Below are 19,489 nucleotides of genomic sequence, written 5' to 3'. Positions count from 1 at the left end.
AAAAACGCCCGTGTGTTCGAGATTTCGGCGCATGCTAAGACCCCCAGGTGGTCAAAATTAATCCGGAGCCCTCCACTACGGCGCGCCTCATCGCCTGTGTAGCGCCGGCGCGTTAAACCCTACAATAAATCAAATTACAAGAGAGGCCATTAGCATAAAATGACCATAAAACTGGCTTTTCGGCTGCTGATGACGGTGCAAGGTTGGGGTAAAATGATTTCGTGACGTAAGTGCAGGCAGAATATTGCTTCCGTGGTATAAAGAAAGAAAAAATTCACGCATCTCCACGAAGTGAATCATGACGAGTGGGAGAAGCATTGGGGATTATTCTTACCGTAAATATCCCGTGGCATTCCCCACTCGCGCATGAAAAAAATATAAATGACAGCGCGTGTGTACAGTATATACAGGCCCAATCCAATCCAATCCAATACAATTCAATTTAATCTAATCCACTCCTTGCAAATCCAATCCAATTCAATGCAATGCTCCTAGCCCATGCGCAACATTGTGTACACGAACCCCAAGCCCCGGGCAAAGCGAGGTCCTGAGGTGCTTCGCCCCTAAAACTGGCTGTTTGCCTCTTCTCACTTTCCTTCCGTCTGTAATGCTCTTTCGAGTCCCCGCCTGCACAATTAAACAGGCCGCTCATTCCGTGACTGCGCTACCGGATCCGCGCGACAAAGACGCCCGCGGAATTCATATGCGGGTAGCGACGAGAGAGAATAGAGAAGCGCCGGGGAGAATGGAAAGCGCGAGCCGCATTCCTGTCCCAAGGCCAGCACGACGACAACGACGACAAAACAAAGGAAAGGGCCTGCTGCACCACGGGACGTGCGAAGTAACCCCCCCCCCCCCCTCCTCCTCCCTACCGAAATTGATAATCGAGAAATCGGAAGACACGTTGAAATGGGCCGCTTCGGCGCGCGCGCCCCATGGCCGCAGCCAGCAGAGTCGTGTGGCGCGGACAGCCGGCGCCAGTCGCTCTTTCTTCCCCTGACCACGCGTCGCGTCGCCTCGACCGCATTCTGAAATATGGAGGGTCACCACAGCTCGCCGCACCGAACGGAATAAGAAACGTCGCTTCCTCCTCGCCCTCCTCCGCCAGTCGACAGTTGGTTATAAATAGTGGGGAGGCAGCTCGTAGGTGTCGTTCTGCTCTAGTTGCTGGTAGGAGAAACAAAAACGTGTCCTTGGTGTTGTACCCCCCACCACAAAGACGTAAGATGCATTATCGTCGTCAGGTGCGCGGCTGTATAGTTCGTTGGATTGAATTGCGGTTCGCGGGACAGCCTTAGTAGGCACATATGTAGTTCAGGTCAAGGTCTGAAGGTGCAGCGCGCTGTTCGAAGTAGGTTGAGGCGTCGGGTTTGAAAACGATCGAGTTTTACGGCTAAGATAGAAGAAACAGCGGTAATAAGGTGACCGGTTGGCCTCCCACGCCCGCAACCTCTCGTGCCACCCTGTTGAGTTCCTTGTATCCGTATTCACGTTTCTTCTTTATCATTAAGAACTTGCCCACCACCCCACCTTCTTTTTTTCTTTCTTTTTTGGTGGCTGGTTTTCGAGCTCATCCCATAAAAAACTGCAGACAAATGTTAGCGTTTGGACTTCAGTGTAGGTCGGAATTCTTTAACCCCTCAGCTGCGGCGCTAAATTAAGCCGAGTTCGCTCTCGAGTTTCATGAGCGAGTTTTGTCCAAAGTATCATAACCTGCCCGAAAAAGTAAAAAAATAAAAATCAAGGCCATTCCACCATGCGAGGGTGTGTGACCAGCGGAGCTGTATCGTATCCGTTTGTCGTACAGCGACAGCACCGCGCCGTAAGGAATCCTGGCAAGGGGCGCACATTTTGAATGTTGCCACGTCTGTCTATATAGAGAAACCCCGTAGAGTTACGCTTTTCATTTTGTGTCAGCGATTCCATTAACAATTTTCTTTTCAATTGTATTTGTATGTCCGGACTCTGTTGGCAGCATTCTCTTGTTTTTCTTGTCTTTTTTTTCTTTTTTTAGCATTTCATGTTTGTCTTCTTCCTGCTGTAACCCTAATGTCTGATATTCACCACACATTAACGTAGTCACCCCCCATCTGGTGTAGCAAGCCCTGTCCCTAGCAGGGCTGACCTCACCAGTTCACATTAAAGAGAATTCTCTCTCTCTCTCACAACTCCGCGTCCCGCATGAGTGGGCCACAGATGGTTGAAGTCGAGTCATTTGGCCATATTGCGGTGGAAATCACAATTTTAGGAAGACTGGAGAACACAAGTTCATTGTTTCACTTTGTTTTTGCGGTGGTGGAGTGAAGGAAAACATCAGAAAGGCCGACTTTCTCTGCTGCGCTGTTTCTAATTCTAAACCACCTAGGCTGCATTACTGGCCACTTCACATTGTGTGCGGTCCTGCGAGTGGCCACACGCTCTAAACCTGATTCGATAAAAAAAAGTTGTCGCCTTCTTTTTTCCTTCCTTGTGGTCTTAAAACAGACCGCTGCACCACATTCACGAGTGGTGAATCGGTGCGGTTGTAATGTTGAGGTAACACTGTTAGAAAGACACCGTTAAATTTGTCGAAATGGTATTTGTTTCTGCATTGCGTAATTTCACTACCGTAATGAACCCCAGAGCTTTACTTCGTCTGCCATCTCCATAAGAAAAGAAGACACGTTGCGCCCCTTGCGGCCGCTTTGCGAACCATGGCAGTTACATCGCAGTGGCTCACAATGTGATTCGACGCTATTGGAATCTCCAAATCTCTAATTTTTCACACATTTTACGGTAATGACTTATTGCTTTGTCACACGCATGTTAAACCGACGATTAAGCATTCTTACAATGCGTTAGATATAACTCCCGAGGACACTCCAACATTGCGTCGCAGCCGACGTCAGCAAGGAGGCGAGAATGATGGTGCAAAAGGAAGGGCATCTCCGAACTCTTCTACGGACCAGCCGTCTCCTAATGAAGAGACTGTGGCACGACTGTCCGAACTAGGGCTGTTTAGAGAATAAAGTATTCTCTCTCTCTCTCTCTCTCTCTCTCTCTCTCTCTCTCTCTCTCTCTCTCTCTCTCTCTCTCTCTCTCTCTCTCTCTCTCTCTCTCTCTGCCGCCTGTAAGTCACCCGATAGAACTCAAAAAAGGACCGAGGCATTCTATACTTTAATCTGATAGGCAATGTTAAACGTTTATAAACAACTCAAGTATACTTTAAGTGAAGGCGCGACTAGCCTCGTCTGGATTACCGGGAAAGTCTCTGCCTGTCTGATCATGACACGGCTGACTACGGCTTGGGACTATACGGCTGCAGTGTGACTATGACGCGGAAGAGTCATAGATGGAGTCGCACTTCCGCAGTTCGCGAACGCAAGTGACAAGTCGCTGCTGGTGCTTTATTATCAGCTCCAATAACAATTTTAATTACTATCAAAAGCAACACAACGTAAAAATCAAAGCAGACGTAAGAATTATATCTCTGGCGATTGCGAGCTCCCCCAGGGTTTCAGAAGGTGAAGAAACGAGAACGATGAGGCTTGGAAATCCTGCTAAACCAGCTCCTATTTAGGACCTCTTTCGGCGATATTTGGTCTCATTTAAGTTTAAGATAGCGAGGTAGCGTAACATTTTTTATTTTAATTTGGTTTTATCACTTCCCGCGCCGTTCCTGTATACGTGATTTGTCTCAGTGATGGATGATAGCGGAACAGTACAAGACACTTCTGAACGGAGTCCGGAGTTTTGCGTATCTGGTGCTCATTTTCTCGCATCTGATATTCATCAGCGAACTAAACTGCTCTACATATATTAAAAACGCACTGACGCGAAAGGCGACAAGTAATTAAAAAAAAATATGTTAAGCGACGAAAACTTCACCTAGGGCCCGAAGGGGCAACGTTGCGCCTCTTTGCCAACCGGTTCTCGGTAGTCTAATTTACAATCGTTATTATTTTGAATGTCTCCGACGCGGTGAACCAATATTTCGATCTTCGCCCACATCCCGCGGTCATTTTCCCCCCGCTGAGCGTTTTGGATGTTGAGGGTCCATGAAAATTTCAGGATTTATTGCTATAAACCGCGCTTCCTCCGTTCCCTTCGTACCTGCTACTGTGCCGGGTACATTGTACCTGCGTCCTTACAACTAGTTCGTTATACCCTATGTAATGCCTTCGGGCCTTTAAAGAACTAATAAATGAAATGAAATGAAATGAAATGAAACGAAACCTTATACTCTATAACTATAAAAGCCCTTCAAGGGACAAACTTGCACCACAGGTTCATCTGCGTGAAGAATGGCTTGCATTCGGGCTCGTTGGTATTCCATAACATTCACCTTAAAAGCGCACAAAAAACACACGGACACAGAAGACAAGGACAAGCGCTTGTCCTTGTCTTTGTGTCCGTGTGTTTTTTGTGCGCTTAAGATGAACGTCATCTGCATGGTTGCAAGTCAGTTTAGACACAGTGCAACGTGAAGTATTGTATACCGTACCAGGCAGCACTGCAGGTTTGGGGGATAGGGAAAACCCAATCATGTGTATAATTGCTTGAGAATGTGAAATAGGGACACGCTGAACTGGGAGCCCCCCCCCCCCCTTCTTTCCCCAACTCCCCCCCACCATTCATGCATGAAACCACAGGCAGAAAAGAAAATTCTCCTCTCAATGCTCTGAACCAAATGACAAAGACAAGCGATCATTGTTCCTGTTACTCTAGAACACTAAAACAGGGTTGCCTGATGCTGTTCTGGTGAGGAACGCTTTCTTCGCGACTTTCGGCGGTGCAACGACTTCAGTTAACAGCCGAAAAGATGAATGTATACGATCACCATTTAGCCATGTACAGATATGCGGCCTGGCCGGGACGGAACGATTTCAGCCACCAGCGTTTCAAATAAGGCTGGCGTCAATAAGTTATGATAAACAGACCGCCGACTCTTTTCAAACATGATCTTGGCATTTGTCAGGGAGGCTATATACGAGCGGAAAATGATTAAGCCTGGCTTCATGCTTCAGCAGAGAACAAAGTGAAAACATGCTCAATGCGTTTCCCAATGTCATTAGAATATTCGGGAACGCCGGCTGTTTATCGAGCACTAAAATTTATTGAGGCTTCTGCAAGACCACGGAATCACAGAAGAGAAAGCGGATTTGTCCCAAGAGACCATGGCACGGAGTGCGTTTTAACGAAGCTTGTAAATAACAGGGAACCATACCGGAAGTAGCGTGCCGGATGTGTGTAACGGAAATGCCCTTCTTCTCTTCCGGTTTTTGCTGTCTTATAATTACTTTAGAACCGGAGTTGCCAAAGTATCTCGAATGTCTCCGGGAAACAGAAACGCATCCCATAATTTTTCACTCTAGTCTGCTTTACACAGAGCAAAGCGATGCAGAAAGCATTCTTGAATCTCCCCACCTTTTTTTCCACCTGTGTATACAGCTTTCAACTGTTGGTGTTGTCAGGTGTAACCTTGTCTCTTTCGATATACCCGATATCGATATATAACTTATATAGCCGCACTCAAAGCGCCCCTTAAAACCACTGTATGGCTGAACACATGCATGGTACATAGACGCGGGCACTTTCGTGTATAGTCCCAAGCAAGGACATATCGCAAGTTGGTTTAACGATTTCTGAAGCCAAGAACGAAAAACAGGAACATAACCACTCACTCCGCTGTTTTCCTTGAGATCAACCGTTGTCGTCCAAGACCATCGTAAAATCGGAATTAATCTAGCCCTGATTTCTTTCCTCCTCTCGATGCGTAGGTTTGGAGCAAATAGAGAACATGTCACACAGGTATTTCGTTAAGGCATGATATGCCGTTTATAGCTTCCTTGAAGTGGAGGCCACGCGGCTTGACATATCCAATCAGACCTTACTCGGCCGCTTATTTGCATTTATACATGCGGATTCCAAGAGCGATATCGGCCCGTCAGCCAGTCTAGGACTTGCCGGGCCTGTCTTAGGCCGCTTCCCCGATATTTTCGTACCCATATCAGTACACATGTGCTGTGTTCCAACTCGGCGAGTACAAAAGGGACGAACACGATAGCGGAAAGTGGAAATGCTGCCACAGCAGCAGAAGATGGCTTTCGGAGAATCTGTGGTCGTTAAAATTCGAACTATAAATTATTTTTTCCGATTCGGAATTGAAACGTCAAGCATGGGCGCCAGTATTACAGGTCGAACGTTCGGATTATGGTTCTCAACAAACTCCTACTGTACTTTCATTGTCCAGCGTTATCACCGAAGTAAACGCTTCCTCCTTTTCAACGTTCGCATTTTTCTGTCACCATCCTCTAAGCTCCGTTTTCTCTTTAGTTCATTTTTTTTACCACAGCCGTGTTTACAGGGACGACCAAAATAGGTTCTGGCGACTCCAAATACTTAGAGATGTCAATACCACTCCTACAAGGAGTTCGACCCAGCAGAGTTCGCTGTGTAGTTTTATCTGAGGTCGTAGAGTGTTTGTCCGCCCATAAACGTCTTTATTGTGGGTTAACAAGCTGGAATTACAGATGCTATCTATGCAAAGGCTGGAAACTTCCTTTTGCTCCCGTTTTTCATTCCGAGAAGTGGAATCAGTAAGTTGCCAGTAGCAGGTATACGCCCAAGTTTATCAGCTCCCACGAAGGTCCTCCGCGTCTGCTCTCGCCCGCGAATATTCCGTTCTTTGCGTTGCTTCATATGTAAAACGGACCGGTCCGATGTTTCGGTCAGTTGATGCCTCTACCTATAGATGTTTTGCGTGTTAAAAAAATGTAGTTTGTTCCTTTCCGGGTTGGTGCGCTCTCATTCGTCCAAGAGAACGATTACTTTTAATATTTACAACGAAGCTGTTGGCGGGACTATAGAACCGTTCGGGAACGTTATGCGTCGGTTTTCTTCGGCCATGAGAAAACGAACATCGCACAGAGTTCAACTAGGGAGGTTTACGTGGGGCATGTCAAGAGTGATGTGCGGTGACAATTTCAGGCCTGCGGGTTAGTTAGACTCTTTTGGGTAAATTACAAAATAAGCGTTTTTCCCCTTTTAGAGGGGTTATGCAAAGTCCACACAATGTTTGCACGCTGTGCTGAAAGACTTAAATATGGCGTGTAGTTCACGTTTCCGTGGGATGTAGGTGAGATAATGCCGTCATGTACAGCCAACGTTTCAAGTGCGTGATTGAATTACAGGCTTTGGAAAAAAAAAAGAAATACTGATATGCAAAGGCTACAAAGCGTTATACACATATTTTCTGCTCTCCTGGGATAACTAACTGTTTCACACCAAGTTTAAATTAGCGGCGATGGGTGAGAAACATCCGCTACTGTGGGCTAATTACGCGCTGTGGGGAAAGTTATACTGCACGCGTTTTGGCCGTATTTAGAGGAGTTTTACAAAGGGCGCAAATGTTCGCCTGCCTGCTCTGAAATAACTGAATATGGCAAGCTCTAAATATTTGCACCTAGCGCGGGTCATGTTATGAATCATGTTTGGGCAAAGCTTACAGTGCCTCAATTATTTATGAGCTTTGAAAAAATACAAATGCGAACAGGCCAAAGCGTTATAGCACCTGTTGTGCGAAGCTCGTTGATTGTTTGCCCGGGTGTAGCAAAAGAACTGCACGTCGCATAAATTTCCAGGCAATGATGAACTTTTGCTATGTGTATGAAGAGGACAGTCGCTGCAGCAGCTCAAAAGGAAATTGGGTTGGATTCTGCAATAATCCCTGAAGTTTGCGGTGACTTATTTGTGTTTACAGTAATTCCTGCTTCTTAACTGCCCGACAAAAAACGAATTGCCCAGAAAAGAATGCCAAAAACCTTGGTTGATTTCTCTGTCATAGGAATCGGTAAAACACGAAAGTGAAATGTGCAGCGAAATATGCAGCTGAGCATGATTTGCGGGTCGGCGGCGGTCTTGTGGGTGTTCTTGGCGAGCGACGTCCTGCTGGCGGGTCGCTTCGGCAAAGGTATACTGGCGTCATTCCCATGACGGGATATGAAGTCAGCGAAATCTTGGTGTATACCGGCATAAAACACTTTCGTGTTAAAATATAAAACCCGAAAACGAACAACCCTAAGTATAAGGTACTGATGATGATGATTGATGATGATTGCTATTGGTCTCCCCTTTGAAGCGGGGTGATGACATGTCATCTTACCAAAAAGGACTAATATAATCATGTTTTACACTCTTGGTTTAATACTAGCGCTGCTTAGGGCAGGCACTAAAGCTTATTAGGCCCGAAATACTTTTTTTTTTCCTGTTACAGGTGGTAACTGGCCTAGGAAATATTCCCCTCTCTGCTTTTCGTCCACCAGCATTCTAATCTTCTTTTCGTCCCCTCGACAGACTCGAAATTAAGTTCGTCTGTGATACCCTTAAATCCTAGGGCTTTTCTTATTAATCTTTAGTACTAAAGGTTGCTTCCCCGCACGAAGACCCTCTGTGCAGGGGTGCACCCTTTACAGGCCGCTTGCTCCGTTGTACTGGCGTCATTTCCGTGACGGATATGGCGTCGGTAAAATCTTTGTGTATCCAGGAATAAAACACTTTCGTGTTAAAATGAATTAAACTTAACGAAGTGCTAGCATATTTATGTACCTAATAGCGGTACGAAATTCCGCAAAACAACAAGAAAACAACAACAGGAATGAGCTATCAAAGAGCTTTCTGGATGCACGTATGTAAAAAGAAACGGCTTAAATTTTAGCTAATTGATGCCGTTTATTAATCCACCACTGTCATTACATATAATTAAGTATAGGTGGTGATTTATTTTCCTGTTTTAATGGGAATCATTCTTTGGTTACTTCATCCACTTCACGGTATCTTTCTGGCCGGATGTGAGACCGTCTAGCCTCTTACGCCGAGCCATCTCCGGATTGCTTGTAAAAGGTGCACCACTGTATTGAAGGTATTATGGCAGTGAAGCAAACGTTAGGGTATAATGCGAAGCATGTTTTCAGTATACTGAAAATATGCTTCGCATTATAGTAATGTAACATAATTATAATCACTCTACTGCATTGACTCCTTTCCCGTAATGATTTAGAGATCCTTACCAGTGAATGCTCGGGACGTAATGGCGAGTAATTATCCCAAGCTAGGGGATGCTGCACATTTAAAGACAATTATCCCAGAATGATTTTGCTTGTAATTTTAATTTCAGACTGCGATTGGTAGGTCAGTGGAGGCCGTTTTATATAAGAGAGCGGACACTCAAACGCTTGGGATAAGAACGGCATTTTCCCGCATCCCCTATTATCGCTGTAACAGTACTTAATGCTCAAGAAAGAATCCGAACACAACCCAGTTTTGTAGCCACGCAGTTCTCTCTTGATTTAAGCTTGGCAAATGCTGCTTCGTAGTTCTCTATCCGCTTGGAATCCGTCTGTCTAACATGGTGGCACGCTTAGTCTATAGCCGTTTCATGCAATTAGTTAAGGCTCCATTGAAGGGAACTTCCAATTAGACTAAAAAACGCGTCACAAAAATTTTGTCCATTGTGGGAGTGGCACTAAATAATTTCCTTAGCCAGCAAAATCATGCTTATATAGCCTATATATACTACAGAAGGCGAACTGTGTGGGTGTAAATTCATTTAAGAGGTTTGCCAACTGGTAGCACCAGCAATCAGATTATTACATGTCAGCATTACTGAACGCGAAGGAAGCCTGGGGCACATTTGAGTCAAGGGCATACCAAGGGTGAGCAAACACCCGGCTATTATGAATACACGTTCAATAAGAACTCGAATTTTATTACATTAACAAAAAGATACATTTTATTTATTTATTTATTTTATTTTTACATACTGCAGCCTAATTGGGCTATCGCAGGAGTGGGTATGTACATAGACTGCAATAACACTATTCTGCACAGATCAATTCAGGCATAATTCACAACTCAATAGAACTCGCGCATGTTTCCCGAAGTTGAGACACAGGTAAAAACAAAACAGGAATGATTGAATTATACAAAAATTCACGCAATAGAATCAATTTTAATTACACAGAAATTTTTCTAAAGGCAATGCACTAATTTCACCTGGTAGTAAATTCCATTTTTCAATTGTTAGGGAGAAGAAGCTGAACTTAAATAAATTTCGTAAATTTATTTTACGAAACCCACCACCTCCGACCGCTGAGTGCAGCTTTTCGTTTCAAACTTGCCTGCGCTGTATGTCAATCAAGATGGGCACGAGCACATCCTAAGCCTCCTCGATTACCAGTCCCGGGTCGCCCGCAGACTGCCCTAGATTCGATCTGACGCTCGATTTTCCCGTGTATTCCAATGGGGCTCCCGGTCCGAGGGCAGTCCTCGGACTGCCTGCGGACCGTCCAGGTAAATCGAACAGGCCCCTGTGGGGAGCGTTAGTTGACGCAACATTTAAAACTTACATTGCCACAGCTGGGCCTGAAACCTTCTGAAAGCCGAGTACACATAGCAAGCCAAAAAAGCAGCACACGAAAGCAGTCTGCATGGCTACGAGCACGGAGTACACGCTTAGGAAGGCATGCTGCTGCTATGGTCGGTGGCCTCGCAGATGCAAAAACAGAAGCACTGGTGCAGACGGCTACAGAGCATCATCATCATCATCATCATCATCCTTGTGTTCACTTCAGGACGAAGGTCTCCTCACGTTCCCCCAGCCATTCCTGTCTTACGAAAGTATCATCCGTACTGTCGTTTTCATACGGCAACTAGAGAAGTCGTGGTTTTACGACTCGCCGCCATTAATATCCAGTAAGCGTGAAACATTTTTTCGCAGGCTACGTCAGTCAATAATGACCAGTCGCAGTTTGATAACGAGGTTTCGTTTCGTTGTGAACACCGAAGCTATATGGATATGCTCGTAGGGAGTCCACGGTGCGAATGTGAATGTGTCCCGGAAGCAAGCTGCTGTTCCTGACACACCGGCTCGCTCTACTCAGAATAAGACAAATTAACGATCTGTAACAACAGCTACTTTTAAGTAATTTAGCGAGCATCCCCTGCTCAACTCGCGTAGGGACCTCTTATTAATTGCTTTGTTGCTGTTATTCTCAAAAGTGAGCACAATTCATGATCCCAGCAGAGGGCGTCCTGTTTACTTACAATAGAACTCGCCAACTGCAGAAGGCAAACAGCCATTTGATAGCAGCAACACGGACCCTTTTCAAGCTGCCGGAATGCGGCAAACAAAATGGCGGCCAGATCTTTCAGGCATCTGCGCTGCAGCAGTGCGGGGACCGTAGAGAAAGAGGCAACACTGTGAATAATGGGCGGGGTATACATATTCAATCCAACCGCGGAAAAAAAAAGAAGGAACAGCTCGCTGTGTCGACGCGCTTTCACGCCGCAATTCAAATACCTTCGCGTCCGCGCGTGGCGGGCGGGGCCTTTTCTACACAGCGTGCCCTTGCATCCAGCTTGAATGCTCAAGCGCTCGGCATTGTATAACTGCGCATAAGCATTTCAACACGTTGGCAAGAGTTTTTCCCCCACGGCATTTTTTTTTATGCTTCTTTTTTTCGACCGCCGAGAAAAGAAAGCGCCAGATCGTGCAAGGCTCGCGCACGTCCCGGGAAGAAAACCCCGCCGCATTTGGAGCAAGGACGTAGTTATAATAAAGACCTTTCCGGCAAGCGCAGCGTAGAAGGCGGTGTGGTAGACATGCGCGCGCCGTCGCCGCTTCGCCGCCCGCCGAGTACAAAAACAAGGAACATGCGAAAACGCGGGCTGTGATGAGGCGGGTTCGCACGTACGCTAGGTGCGGTGCGGACTAAAAGGCGCAGAGTCCGTGGCACGTTCGCGCTGCGCAAACAAACGTTTCGGGGGGCTTACGGCGAAATAAGCGGGGAATATTCCGCTTTCAGATTCGGGTACGGCTGGCAACAAGCATGGACAGCTGCGCATGTTTGTTCCTTTTGTTTACCTCCTACCTTTATTGGGGCATGCGTTCTGGGCAGTCTGGCCTCGTAGAAAAATGAGCCATACGCCCCCCGCACGTACTCGTAGCGGCAGCACGCACTCCTTCACATTAGCACCCAGGCTGAGAAGCAGTCGCCCAAAACCAGTTTCGAAAGGGTGCGCTGCAGTCGCGCGTACAACAATGACTGCGTCATGAACCGTTTATGAAGACCTTTCGGCTCTATATTAGAAACCAGCAGTGGATTAGCAAGCAACCAGCCATGGAATGCCGATAGCATGCATGAATAAAATAGTTACTCAAAGTCTTTGCCGCAGTTGAATTTACCAGAAAAAGAACAGTGACATCGACCATTCTACAACGACTGAAGACAGCGTTTACAGTATGAATGAATAAAGTTGGCGGAATATAAAAAAGTTTGCGTCGTGAATCTCAAGCACGATGCTCTCGCATATCGCAGTCAACCAACGCAGTGGTGTCTGTAACATATTTGTTAATTTTCTAATTTAATTTCTTTATTTAATTTAATTTTTCTTAATCTTCGCTTGAATGTGAGGTTACAGGGATATTAATAAGCGCGTGCTCGGCACCAAATTAAATTAAATTTCAGTTTTGTGAAATTGGCGAAGAATCAGCTCATCGGCGACTTTTTTTTTTTGTTGTTTCGAGGACCATTACCGAAGGCTAGCTCTTTTAGCCTTATACAAAGTCATTATGTATACAGCCAGCACCATATGCCCTTACACGTGAAAGTGTTACGGTCCGACCCACCGCGGCGGCTCAGTGGTCAAGGTGCTGCGCTGCTGATCCCAAAGCGGCGGGTTCCTATGCCAGCCGTGTTTTTAAAGGAGACGAAAGACAAAGACGCCAGTGTGCCGAGATTTCGGCACAAGTTAAAGCTCCACATACGGTCTATATTAGATGCAAAGCATCACTTGCTTGGGGCTATGTCCTGCGTCCGTCCGTTGTCCGCACCTCTCCCCCTCTCCCCACCAGCTGTGCGATAGCGCGCGCGCTGCTCCTCCTCTCCCCCTTTCCACGCCAGCTGCGCGATAAGCGCGCATGCGCGTCTCCTCTCTCATCTCCTCTCCACTCCATCTGCTCTATATAATAAACCCGGTCCGAACGCCGCTCCCTCAGTTGCTGCTTCGGTTGAGACACGCTGCGCCGTCCGATGAGCTGAATGGACGCCAACAATTCTGCTTTGCATCTCCACATAGTTCCCTTCGAGGAGATGGTGTACTTTTTAATCCGCAGCCCTCCCTCTACAGCGCTTGTCACAGCCAAGATGTAGCTTCGACGCGTAACACGCCCCCCCCCCCCCCCTCCCCCCCCCCTCGCTCCACTCAGAGGAAAAAAACGTGTTACCGTCCACCAAGTAACAGTCTAATATGCCTGGTGGCTTGAAGAAACCTACTTCTGCCGGCAGAGAGTACGTATATGATTAGCGGCAGACATCGGAAGCTTCTTGTCATGGATGAGATCAGGAGCAGTGGACGTTGCCGGGCTAACACGGAAGAAACCAATCCGGTGCCTAGCTCAGAGAGCCGGCAGCGTTAGGCAACATGGCGGTCGCTCAAAAGCCATGACGCAGTGGCTGCCTGAATAAGCACCTGATACGACAAAAAATGCCCTTTTATAAACTACCTGACCTAATTCTTGTTCCAAGCAAGCACATTTTTCAGAGCCTACTTAACACCTAGAGCATTGAACCCTGCGTGAACGCTGTGCGACTGATAAACAGTGAATTATAGTGCTCAGTACGGCCAGGCTGGCGCGAATGTGCACGTGATGAGGCGTTCGTCATAAATGTGTCACAGCGTTGTCGTCGCCATGGCAACAAGGAATACGTGATAGCCAGAGGTATGTAAAAAGGGCCGAACACAGACACAGAGCCAGGGATTATTCTCTTTGATATGGAGAGATAGCATCCCGGGCAGCTTTCTTTGATGCCGCCATGATAGCCTTCTAGCAGGCATACAGCGACGGGCTGCTCACGCCGTACTTGCTATTTTACGTCCTGACCAATAAAAAAGGGACATGTACGTGCCACCCAAAGCCTACACATTTGGAAGCATACATTTGCCGCTTCTAGACTTTTTTTTATTTATCATTATGAAATGCCGAGGTCGTGCTATGAACGGGACAGCACAATACTGTAATGTGTGTCACAATACAGTGAATTCCCGTTAAGATGAACTAGGTCAAGACCAATTCTCGCTTATGCCGAACATCCTGAGTACGTTTGTTGGGTTTTTCATAGACCCAATGCAAAAAAAAAAAAAATCTGCTTAAGACGAACAGCCTTGCACGTACCCTTCAGTTAAGACGAACAACTGCCAGGGTGACCACTGCTGGAGATTCTGGGAAGCGAACATAGAAATCTTGGCGGGGTACGGCGGGGCATTCACGCGACAAAAGGGAAAGAAAAGTAAAATAAAACCACCACGAGACGCGAATTCGCGCCACGAAGGAAGGGATGGAGCGAGAAAAAATACACGCGGATAAAGCTACCACTTCTCCCACCCTTCAACCCGGGCAGCCAGCGGCAAAGCAAAGAAAAAAAAGAGCGAGGGCGAGTTTTGTAGCCGCTCTGCAGTTTTTCTGCGGGAGCACGTGAGTTCGCGTCGGTTCGCGTCGCAAATCCCACCGCGTCACCGCCGAGAAAGCCAGGAGTTCTATCTCTGTCTCTGATGCGTTGTCGCTAGAGTTGGCGGGTGTATGCTCTCCGACGCCGCTTGGACTGGACAGAGCGCTTGTAGACAGTCTTCTATCAAGTTTTGCGTTCAAACAACTGATTTTTAAATCTTTTTCCTCCATTGTAGGTATACTTCATTCACCGTCTTGCAGCAAGATATTTGCATGCACCTGGGTGTGTTGCCGATTTTTTTGGGGGAGGGTATACGAACTTTTGATAAGACGAACAAATTATCATGGTCCCTTCGAGTTCGTCTTAACGGGAGTTTACTGTACTATGAGAGTTATATACGACGCAGTGTCTCTTCCGTTCCTGCCAGTAGCGCGTGCCGTTTTCATAGCAGTCTATCGGCAAGCTGAGGTGCTTTGCGGGCCGACATGATGATTCAATGCCCGCACACCGGAACGGGGTAAGTGCCATGAGAAATGATGTTGAAAGCAAGCAGATACTAGGTAAATTTTCCTTATGACTCCAGATAGTTCATGGAAAACGCGTAAGTTGGAAAGGCACGCTGAGGCGATGGTATCCTCAAATTCGCACTTAAGTCAAATGATAGTTCATCTAAAGGGTTACTATGAGCAAAATTATTTTTGTATCCTGTTCCACTTGGATGTTCATCATTCCCTCCCTCCCCCCTCTATAGCAGTTACTATAATGCCGGAGTTTAATTTTTTTTCATTTAATTTCAACCTTCTCGTTTCCCTTGTATTCTACACACTATTGCACATACGTGTATCAAGTACCAAGATATAAATAAAAAATAAGGCACCCCTCCGTCTAACGACGACGATGGTTGAACGCGAAGCTTTTTCATGACGGATCGTCGTCGTTTTTACAGGGGAGGGTGGAGGAATTTCCTGTATAATTTTCCACACCCGTGCACCCCTTTCCAAATCCAACCAGTTTCGACCACGCCCGAATGGAGAAATCGCATATACGCCGGCTTCATACCGCGAGGAAGCCAGATTTGATTCCGGACACCGGAAGCGTTCTTTTTTTTTTTTTCAATTCATCCGTTTTCGCGTTACAGACTCCATCAGTGAGAACACTAGAGCTTCGCTTTAAAAAGCCATCGCAGCGCAAAGTTACAATTCAAGTTTCGAAATTAGTGGACCATGTGCTCAAATTCAGGTATACTGACACCGCACGAAATGTTCACGCGTGCGTTCGTTACGAATGTAGGGATAAAGGCATGCGTTTGGAATGTAAGCGCACATCTCGAGCTTTTAAGACTAGCGCAGAGCTTTGTAACAATTGCGTGGGCCTGTGTGACAATAGCATGCGTTAAGTACTGTAATAATTCTTATAAGTGAGCAGCAAACGTCAGCTCATGCCCAGCATTACACTGTACTGCCTGCGTAATAACCCGCACCTTGAGCTTTGCGAGCGCCTTAATTGTGCCTAATGAATAGCCAACGCGTTGGTTACGTAACAGCTGCCCTGAGGAAAAAACATTTACATTTAAGCTGTCATGGCCATGGGCCGTAGGCGATCTCGCAGGGCAGTCTAACTGCGGAGGGCACGAACGAGCCGAACTGACTAGCTTCCAAGTAAAGTGGTCACCACCTTGGGGAGGGGGGGAACGCGCGATTTGAAGGCGTGCACTAGCCTGAGCCAGTCTCACGGCTGTTGTTGTTGTTGTTGTTGTTGTCGTCGTCGTCGTTGTTGTTTTTGTTGTCAATTTTATGAGAAATATGATGAATCGAGGCCCGTTTAGGAGGGAGCGGGAAAAGGGAAAGGGGATTACGAGCGTCACACTGCAGAAGCTCTTTACAGGCAAAGCACCAGAATGAGAGCATAATTCTCGAGTGATTGCGCGCTGGCCGGATTCAGCCCTCCTGTGTGGGCACGGATGGCGGGACATTTTTTCATGTGCGTCCTTCATCCTTCACAATCCCACAACCCGTGGCGCATTTGGGCCGACTGGGGGGCAAAGAACACCGTACCCAGTGGTGGCGGAGAATAAGGTGGGTAGGACTATTTGGAGTACTTCTGGGGTGGTTCCACTTGTTACCCCGTCCTCCGTGACGAGGTATCCTCTGTGGCCACGCGTATCCTCTGACCTAAGGAGATGCTCAATAAAATGTTCTCTCTCTCTTCCTCCCTGACGCCAAAGCCGGTTCGTGCTTGCCCCACGAGCATTCTGGCCCCCGGGAAAGACTCTTAGGTAAGGGATCAAAAGCTCATGGCTGTCCACAGTCATGACGCTAATTACGTAAAGAACAAGCCAGCAATTAAACAGCAGATATTTGATTGCGTAAGTGGACGGTATCGTCGCATAAGTGAAAGGGAAGCTTTATAGTTGTCTTGTTTCGAAAAATAGAACCCTGAGCAAATGTAACTAACCACTAGTGTCCACGTGCCATTTACGCAGGTCCCAGTGGTATGTGAAGCTCGATAAACCATTTTAAAGGGGTGCAAAACCACGTGTTGTCGACCACGTTGGTTCCTAGTTTAACATGTTTTCAGCTGTTATTTGTCAATTGTCTGAATTCTAAACGTATACCAGACGACGAAAGGTGCTCCGTGAAGTCGATGTCTGAATACACCGGGAAACGGAGAATAATTTCCGGGTGCAAATAGTTACAAAACCATGGCTAAATAAAATCGTATGGGCACAGTAGTCTTTGGACCAATTTTTCTGGGCCCGTTCCTTCCAGAGCCATCATGTCCGGGTAATTTTTACCTACACCCAGCCCGCCACAGTATTCGTTATCGCGGACACTGCCGCCACTCACAGTAGCTTTGTTTCTTAGTAACACGCTGCCTTGAAGAGCGCCCGACCTATATTTGAATGTTTGTGCGTGTGTCCGTAAACACCTTCACCACAGATTTGGAACATAAAACACCCTTGTGTGTAGCTGGCATTAAACCCAAGCTCCACGGTTTCGAAAATCACAACCACTCACCATGACTCGTTTTCTTACGAAAAAGTGGAATTTCGAAACTTTAAACACAATTATTGTGAAGTGTTATGAAGTCAGAACGCCTAAGCCTCCAACTAATTAATCATGGTTTCCAGAATTCGCCTCGGCTAGTACCAAAAATCGCAAAAGTAGAAAGTAAATAAATCTTCAGGGCCATCTGGCGTAGAGAAGAGGAAACTGTGCCAAACCCCCACTAACCTACCAGCACATGGGACCCAGCCACGCCGGTAGTTAACCAAAGGCCCAAGAGTGAATACAAGCCAGCGCAACGTGCCAGGAATGACAGCTTGCTTGCTCGCTCCTCCCTCGCTTCCTCCATCGCTGGCTTTCTTCACAGACGGTTTATTTCACACACTGGACGGCTTTCTCAGACAAAGGTACACTAGATTTCGTTTTCCTGCTTTGTGGCTGCGCTGAGATTATCTTCGCGGGTTAAGAGTGGTCAGACCTTCAACGAAACAAAGCGCCCTCTTCAGTACCATGGACTGATATGCAAGAACATTTGGCTTTGAACTTTGGTTCGGTTTGGTCTACCTCCGAATAACGCAGGGGGAGGTGTCTTAACATCATTTCCAACACTTCCATATCCATGCTTCCGGCCTGACGCACGCTGATTGTCCAGCAGCTTGAGTTTGTACCAGTCCTTGCATCGACCACTCGTATCAAGCGCACCGACCTGGCTCCAACGTTTTACGACCACTCGGAAAGTGGCCCGACGGCGGCCACCTGTCGTTCGGTCACCACGAGCCGAATGCGGGCCGAGTGAAAGTGAGGCGCCTGCCGGGCGGCGGGGCCAGGCACTGACCTGCGAGACGGCGACTGCGGGCAGTCCTCCGGGTGCCCTGTCCAGCTGAAATCCCCAGGGCGCGCCGCCTTTGAGGACGGCCGACCAGCAGCCTGCCAGGCCGTCGCCGGCCCCCTCGGTTGTGCTCCTCCACATAGCTCCTTCACAGGCACAGTCACACGCGCACATAGGATGGGACCGGCGAGCACTGACGGCACGGAGGCGTCGGCCACACAGACGCCGGGGCAGCACCTCTTCTGGGCTGCGTCCTCGCGGCAGGCCGTCGTCGGGAGCAGTGCGCGGTAGCAGCCATGCCGGGGCGGGGGCATCCGCTCGAGGCTGCTCTGCGGGGTCGAGGACGTCGTACCGGCGATGCGCGGTTTCTCCGCCGACCACGTGGGCCCGCGCGATCACGGTGGGCGCCGGCCGCCGTCTGCCACCGCTATGGTCTCACGGCCGCTTCGGCTAACTATTCACCACTCATCCGGAGGAGGACGTCGCGCTGGAGGCTGCCAATGATGTCGCCGCCGCCGCCGGCGCTCGACCGCGGTGTCCCGTTGCGGGAATGTGAGCGAAATGTGCGTGTCTGCTGCTGGCAGCAAGCAGCGTGCGGCAGCTGCTGCTGCTGCTGCTTCGCCGCCCCGAGGGCTCCCGCGAGTGATGGAGGAGGAGCGGGCAAGGAGGAGGAGGAGGCTGCGGGGATAAGCGCGGCGCGCATCGCAATCACCAATAAACAAACTGGTTTCGCCGCAGCCGCCGGTGTTGTAGGGCGCTAGGTGGCTGGCCGCCGGCCGACAGATTCGGCCCCGATAGACTCAGTGTCGACGCCGACGCCAGAGGCGGCTGTGACACGGCTGTCGGCGTGTTCTTCCTGCGCGACGACCGGGGGCCCACTTTCTCCCCGAAGCGTTTCACCGGAGGAGCTCGCTCCTACTATGGCACTCATAGAGTGCAGTGAAAGGGTTGGCTTACTGACTCCATACTGAGTGTATGTACATCAGGGCCTCAATAGCAACTGGAGCTAAGTTAAGAAAATTTGGTATTGTTCGCTTCCTCAGGGAGAAGTTATGCAATCATCATCAGCAGCATCAGCAGCAGCAACAACAACATCAGTAGTAGTAGTAGTAGTAGTAGTAGTAGTAGTAGTAGTAGTAGTAGTAGTAGTAGTAGCAGCAACAATACTA

General features: G+C 47.9%; 1 protein-coding gene across 1 annotated transcript in view; it reads right to left on the bottom strand.

Moving 5' to 3' along the window:
• Shrm (shroom) overlaps positions 1-18,952 on the bottom strand; it is a 495,848-nt gene extending 476,896 nt beyond the window's left edge. The window contains exon 1 of the mRNA XM_077703030.1: positions 18,327-18,952. Coding sequence (XP_077559156.1) covers positions 18,327-18,494 — 168 coding nt within the window. The 5' untranslated portion in view covers positions 18,495-18,952. The remainder of the gene's footprint in view (positions 1-18,326) is intronic.
• Positions 18,953-19,489: the final 537 nt, after the last annotated feature.

This window comes from Haemaphysalis longicornis, unplaced genomic scaffold (genome assembly GCF_048455015.1).
Source record: "Haemaphysalis longicornis isolate Haplotype H1 unplaced genomic scaffold, Haemaphysalis longicornis Haplotype H1 scaffold_3, whole genome shotgun sequence".
Taxonomy (NCBI): Eukaryota; Metazoa; Arthropoda; class Arachnida; order Ixodida; family Ixodidae; genus Haemaphysalis; species Haemaphysalis longicornis.
Note: the sequence above shows the minus strand (reverse complement) of the source record. Positions and strands in the feature narration are given on the sequence as shown.